Source organism: Phanerochaete carnosa (assembly GCF_000300595.1).
Source record: "Phanerochaete carnosa HHB-10118-sp unplaced genomic scaffold PHACAscaffold_15, whole genome shotgun sequence".
In the NCBI taxonomy this organism is placed as follows: Eukaryota; Fungi; Basidiomycota; class Agaricomycetes; order Polyporales; family Phanerochaetaceae; genus Phanerochaete; species Phanerochaete carnosa.
This window is the reverse complement of record NW_006767642.1, coordinates 77,243-84,470: the sequence shown is the minus strand read 5'-3', so window position 1 is coordinate 84,470 and position 7,228 is coordinate 77,243. Positions and strand designations below refer to the sequence as shown.

Genomic DNA, 7,228 nt, shown 5'->3' with positions numbered 1-7,228 from the left:
GACAGCGAGAGATCTGAGCCTGAGAAGTCTGGGGAGCGCGCTGATGTTGCCTAATTGGGGTGATTATACCGTAGTAACGTTACTAGACCTCGGACAAAAGCTAAGTCCTATCTAAGGAGAGAGTAGGCTGGACTGCTGGGTGCTTGCAGAGGAACATGCAGAGTAGCACACACGCGGCTGAGGCAGGCATCTGTTGCATAATTGTATGCGAGAGGACATCGAACAACGCATCAGAACCGTAAAATCGAGTGAACAGAGATAAGAGTAACTAGGGCATCCCTGGTCGATCAGTGTTTTTGATCACGGGTACAGGCTGCCCCTTCAGCATTACACTAGCCGGGAGACCCAGCGGATTAATGATTTCGGCCTTTTCTGTGAGAACAGGCCTGTCGGCGTCCTGAAACCAGTCGTGCGATATAGCCTCAGCAGCGGCCAGACGATCCTTGGGAGACCGCGCGAGAAGCCTAGTAATGATGTCCTTTGCTGTTCGGCAATTCCAATTCATAGGCAGCTCAGACCAGAAGACAGAGGAATGCACGTACCATAGTCCCTTAATTCTCCGCACCAACGGAGTTCTCTGCGATCAAGGCCGACGCCCGTAGGGTCCACCTGAATGCAGACATCGTTCCAAGGGAACTGAGCAGTGATCCTATAGATATATCATGTCAGACTATGCTCTTAAGTAAATGAATGGACACGTAGTACATATTAAAGATGGTAACGCCCATAGAGAATGCGTCAACTTTCTCGTCGTAGTGCTCGCTCCAAGAGTAGCCACAAAGAACGACCTCAGGTGTAGCAAAAGCGGGAGTACTACAAAGTGTCTGCGGACGTTTGAGTACATCTCATTGACCAGATCGTTTTGCCCACCTGTAGAGCGGTATCGCCTGTGACAATCCGCGACAGACCAAAGTCGGTCAATTTCACGAGAGCCGGGTTTAAGGAGTACACCAAAATATTCTGGATGATGGCAAAATGTATGAGGAACGATCGTCAAATACGTGGCCTACACGACTTACGCCGGGCTTTACATCTATGTGTATTATTCTGAGGTCATGCAAGTACCGCAGCCCATCACAAGCTTGCCTCGCAATGGCTTTCGCGTCAAGCTCCGCTAAAAGACAATAGTTGCGAACATGAATTGAGAATAATTCAGTACCCCTATGTGAGACGTACCAAGCTCGTGATTTCCAATAAGCTTATGCACGTCGCATATCGCTAAGTCCATGACAATATCTATAGATCATTGTTCAGATAATGAGGAACTTACTAAAAATGATGGTAAGATTTGAAGCTTACATACAGCTCGTCTGTTGCTGAAAATGGCGCGCAGCTTCACGACATTATTCTACGATGATAACTTGAGGATCAGATTCTCCGCATGGTATGACTGCAGATGTACATGATTCGCCTTTTTCAGAAGTTCGTACTCGTTTTTTCCGTCGTTCACGAGATGCCCGTATGCGAATTGATTCTCAACGACCTTGATAGCAACTTGCTTGCTTGTTTTCCGACTGATTGCACGAAAGACTTGGCCACTTGCGCCTGAGCCTAAGCTAGACATTGTCGTCAGCAGCGTATTTGTATTCAACAATTGTATCGTATCTGTTTGAATCACCTTCCAATCACTTTGAAGAGGGATTTAACCTAGCGCGACGATTTGAGCTTTGAAGATTGGTGATGCCGTACTAATAAAACGCACTGTGTCCGGCTGGTACAGATGAAATACGCAAGCTGGGAAGGGACATTGCATCAATAACATTATTGTGAATGAAGAAGTGCTCACATAAGACTTGTCTGTCTACACCACCAAAAGAGATCGTTGCACCACCGTCAAGACGTAATCCGGGATCGTCACTTGTTGCATGCTCTCCGTTAACCTGATATACCTACGTGTTGTGTGGTCCATAAGTTGACATGCTGGAAACCCACATATGTGCCATGATAGCTGATATTTTTTTTACAAAAACCCTGAACAGCTTCTGACCGAAGGATAGCCTGTCCAGTCTCCCAGTAAAGATACAATGCAAGGGGTCTATACTGATTGTTAACGAGGGACACAATTCGTGGCTGGGGGTTGGATGTCTCATTTAGATTATGACAGTCATATAATCGAACATGGCATCACTCTCGATCGCTACCAACCTTGAATTCGGTATCGCAGGGTATCTGAATTGTAAGCTCGTCTCTGGAATTGCAAGTTACTAGCTTCCCGCATAAGAGAGGTTGCTCGCGTGCCGTCACGCCTGGAGACATCGCAGATGAAGTTGGGGGAAAAGACAACAAAGGTGGAGAAACTTAATTTTGAACCATGCAAGAGTTTGAAACCACGTACAGCAGCGGGAGAATAATTGCTCGGGCCGTACCGAACCTAGGGCTACGGCTGTTGCGGGCTTCGCGTCTGTTGTCTGCGCCACCTTCCTCAACTTCGGTCTGCGCATCAAGGACAAGTTAGAGAACTTATTCGCACCGTCTTTGTCGTGCTCCATGGCAGAGCTGTAGTAACGCGGCAGGACTTACAAGAGTCTGGATGTGGTACGGCAATTCGGCGAGATTAGCACGAGGGAGTTTCAGTCACATGGCAATGGTGCTCAGATCTTGTACGTGTCGAAAGACGGGCATAATCCTGCCAGAATATAATTCTGCAGTCTGGATGTAAGTGAGAGGCTTGATACTAGAGTGCTAGAGCACCATCTTATCAGAAAGTGAGACTACCGTGAGCAGCTTGGAGATCGCGTTGTTTGGCCATTGCAGCAGCGGGACCCTTGCCAGGTGGTTGTCCAGAATCAGCCAGGGCGAGAGAGGGAAGAAAAGAGGGATAAGGAGTGCCACCCAGCTGCAGGCTCCCTCTGGAGCTCTTTGCTCACATTGCTCGCGATGCGTATCATAATATTCCCCGTCGGCCCAACCTGAAGACCCCAGGACACACCCTGGAGGCTCTAGGGCACACTCTGACTACCCCAAGAAGTAGTAGCGCTTATGCTTTGGCAGCTCGACGCAGGTGTATTTGGTTTTGTTAACGGCCACCGCACCTATGTAGGTTTCTTCAACTATTTATGGAAGGGGTGGGCATGACCCAGGGGATTTAAAAAACTCATATAATGATTTATAATGAATTACCTCAAAGGCAGTTGGAATATTCGAGTGATGCAACCAGCTGATGTGCTCATAATGCTGTCAGCCAGTCTTCCTCCTTGTCAACTGAGCAAGAATATGTAATCCAGACAGTGAGCATGCATCTGGAAAAACGCCAAGTGAGTTAGACCAGTGAGACCGGTCCATACCACTCAGACCGCTGTATACACCCCCCTGTCTGGACCATCCAGACCCACAGCCATCATGTCTGTAGTAGTGGTGATCAATATAGACCTTGCGGCGCTATGGTCCGTATGGGCACAGGCCTGTCTAGCTTGATCTGTGCAGCCATCGCCCCATCGGTCTGAGTGGTCAGACCAGTCTATGCCACTCCGGATAAGGATGGATGTTCACATCGCAACCATTACAGGCTCACACATTGACATCAATAAATTGAGCACGAGGCTACATGTCGACGGAATACAATCTGCACTAAACAACACAAAGGTGGTTGATATTATGCAGCTTATGATATGTGCCCAAGCTACTGTTCCTCAACGAAGCACGAGTCTTGCCGGCTGCTGATGCTGAGATCGCTGGCGAGTTGTTGTGAATGCTGCTTATCCACGCCTGTCCAATTCCCCACAGAGACGGGCAAAAGAAACTTGCTTTACGGCAGCGGCGAATCCTTCGGCTGACGTAGGTGATGTATCCTCTCATGCTCGACTGCTGCAAGATGGACAAAGAGGCCATCAGTATACGCGAAGCATTAAACGTGTGCAAGAGACTCACCATGTCAAGGTCAGTGAGCTGCTCGTTCTTGTGCTGCGCGACGTCAGCCGATTGCCATACTTGGACAGCTGCCGGTGAAGCTCAAGTTCTTACTGTAGCAGGGCTATGTGTGACGAGTAATGCATCCATGGTTGAGGTCTGGAGACAGGCGTGTGACAGCTAGCGGGTCATCAGTTGATGTGCATGGTGTGCTCGAGCCCGCATTGTCGCTTCAAGGAGGACGAAGAGACAATCAGCAATCAGCACATGTGGCGGATTGTGGGAAAGGTGCGTGAGAGACTCACCACAGCAGGCTGCAGAGCTAATTATATGCTGCAGGATTGTGGCCTTGAGACGTGTTGGTAGCATGCTCTGGCTGAAGGAGCTGGTGCAGCAGCTCGAGTGTGCGGTGTAGCTGCGCCGTCAGCACGGTAAGTGGTGCACCTGCGGCCAGAATCTTCAGAGCAGGTACGGAACTCGGACGGGTACTCAAGCAGGGACCGGCCAATTTTGTTGCTGTGGAAAGGGAGCTGTCCAAGGTGCCAAGCTGAGCCATGAGTCGCCGGTATCTATGGAGAGTAGACTATGTTCGGAGGCTGACGTGGCATAAAGCACATCAGCACAGCGTGTGGGATCAGTGAATGAGAGTTTATGTTACTCACATTCCATCTTCTACAGACATTCCCTCAATCTAGGTTAACAGATAGCGGGTAGCAGAGATGGTGGACGATGAACAGACGCAGCGATGAACAGATGTGGCGCCGCACAACTCACGCGACTCAACATGACATGTCCCAATAGTCACACCAGTCTGACCACGTCCAGGCTAACCACCCTGCGTACAGTCTGACCGCCCTGTGTACAGTTTGACTACCCCATCAATGATCATTTAATGCCCTGTTGATGGCTACTGACCACCATGCGCACAGGCTGACCACTCCGCGCATAGACTGATCACAATCTCCGTAATCGTGTTGAGCGGCGTTCACAACGGTGAGTCTGGGGTCGAAGATCACGACAGGGCTAGAACCGAGCAGGAGCAACGAAGTTTGTCTGCATGGGCTCTGAACACTGTTGCTGATTGCTGTTCAGCCATCAAGGCATCATTCACGGATGCTCTCGCGACTATCTGCACTCCAAAAGCGGAGTTTGGGGTTGGGGGGAGCCGAGCCGAGCGAAGCGAGGCGAGGTGACGTTGCTGAGGTGAAACTGGAAGGCGAAGGTCCGAACTCTGTGAGGAGTTCTGGAGGCTTTCGTGGTGACACTCATCAGCGCATTCCAGGAAGTACTTATACCTTGCGCCATGGGACCCCGGAGAGGGGGGGGGGGCAGTACCATGGACACCGCGTGCCGAAGCCGAAGCCGTCGGACGGGTGCGTAATGGGCATTATGACTATCCGCGATGTGATTGGCCGGCCCTTGGCGAAATTGGCGGATGGAGTCATTCTAACCTTGTCAGAGGCTCGGGCATACTATATGGGAATGGTCAGCAGGACCACTTTGATGCGACTTAAGACTGGTTAGCGCGGTCAAAAGATGACGTATGTATGACGTCATAGTCACGTGGTGGATCCAGATCGTCGGGGGACCGCCCGCTGATGGCCGTAAGGCGCATCACCGACGTCAGCCCGACGTTCGTGGGGCGGGATGATCCGCCATCACCGCCCGCCGCCATCAGGCGCATCAGATGCGCTCGATAGCCGCCGGGACGATAAGCGCCTCGGTCGGCGCTATTTCTGGGTCACGTGATTATACCCTCCAAACAGAGGTCCTTTCTGGGTTAGAAGATGCCTTATGGCATGCACAACTTGAAAATAAGAAAAGGTAATGAAGCTGGATGATAAATAACACAGGAACATTAACACTGATATACCCGATTATGCACAGTGGCACAATCGGGCATGAGCTCTTTGCATGCTTGAGACATTTAATCTACATTGGGTAGGTACAGTACTTATACCCGATTGTGCACAGTGGCACAATCGGGCATGAACTGTTTGCACACAACTGCACAATCAGGTGTTGATCTAGCTGTTTCAGCAGAACAAACTTGGTGGAGATAATGTAGTGTGTTTATATACACCTATAAATGACAGTAGAGTAATTCCGCTTAGCTGCATACAAGCTGTTGTTGACCAGTAAAGCTTGCTGAACAAGTTGCAAGTGGATGGATCTTTTACAAGCAACTGCCAAGCAGCTACAAAGTATAGCAAACTTGGTGGAGGTGATGAGAAGTATTTATATACACCTTTAAATGATGATAGAATAGCTCCGCTTATCTGTATACTAGCTACAGTAAATCAGCAAGCTTGGTATAATTGAGTAATGCACAGATCTCTGGCAAGCTGCTGTTATATTGGCTACAATGTATAACTCACTAGATGGAGGTAGTCTGGGGCATTTGTATACACTCATATATGATAATAGAATAGCTCCGCTTAGTTGTATATAAGCTGTAATTGATTAGCAAGCTTGCTATGGTTAAATTACAAGCAGATTTCTACAAAGCTGCTGTTAAATAGCTACAAAGTATAACCAACTTGGTGTAGGTTAATGCCTGATTCTACTCTTCTTTTGGAGGGGGGTTGGTGGTTAAAATGTGGGTTGTGTGATTAAAAATTTGCAAGCACTGTGAAAAGAGTAAAATGCACTCTGGAGAGCACTTTCAAATGTAAATACTGTCAAATGGCAATATTCAGTGGCCAACAAGAAAAATACCCGATGGCGCAGTGGCGCGCAATCAGGAAAGACATCATATTGTAAATACCCATATGAAGCAATATGATGTAATGAAACAGTAATGTGTTAAAAACCCGATCGTGCAGCAGCGCGCGATCAGGAAAAACATCATATTGTAGACACTGATATGAAGCAATACCATGTGATGAAATAGTATTATGTTAAAAACCCGATCGTGCAGCAGCGCGCGATCAGGAAAAACATCATATTGTAGACACTGTTATGAAGCAATACCATGTAATGAAACACTATTGTGTTATGAGGACTAGTAGGGGTCGGCAGGGGTCGAATTAGACGCTGCTCCATCCACAAGTGCTCATTAGCACCGGTGTGAGAGAGTACGCGCTCTGGGCGGATATTGTGCACCGACTCACTTGCCCGGATGCTGTACACATGCATCCACAAGAACGCACACGCTCTGGGCGGACACTATGAACCGACTCGCCACAGCGCTGTGGTCTGGATTAGTGGCCAACACGCACATGCTCTGGGCAGATACCATCTGCCCAGTCACTCACCGCGGCGATGTGTACAGCATCCGGTGATGGGCACATGCTCTGGGCGGATACCGTCTGCCCAGTCACTCACCGCGGTGACGTGTACAGCATCTGGTGATGGGCACACGCTCTGGGTGAATGCCGTG

At 49.1% G+C, this 7,228-nt stretch overlaps 1 protein-coding gene across 1 annotated transcript in view; it reads right to left on the bottom strand.

Annotated features, from left to right (window-relative positions):
- PHACADRAFT_201749 (uncharacterized protein) overlaps window positions 1–1,564 on the bottom strand; it is a gene marked incomplete at both ends in the record, with an annotated part of 2,411 nt that extends 847 nt beyond the window's left edge. The window contains 8 exons of the mRNA XM_007402034.1: window positions 332–483; window positions 543–649; window positions 706–824; window positions 871–960; window positions 1,020–1,114; window positions 1,177–1,236; window positions 1,300–1,348; window positions 1,403–1,564. Coding sequence (XP_007402096.1) covers window positions 332–483; window positions 543–649; window positions 706–824; window positions 871–960; window positions 1,020–1,114; window positions 1,177–1,236; window positions 1,300–1,348; window positions 1,403–1,564 — 834 coding nt within the window. The remainder of the gene's footprint in view (window positions 1–331; window positions 484–542; window positions 650–705; window positions 825–870; window positions 961–1,019; window positions 1,115–1,176; window positions 1,237–1,299; window positions 1,349–1,402) is intronic.
- Window positions 1,565–7,228: the final 5,664 nt, after the last annotated feature.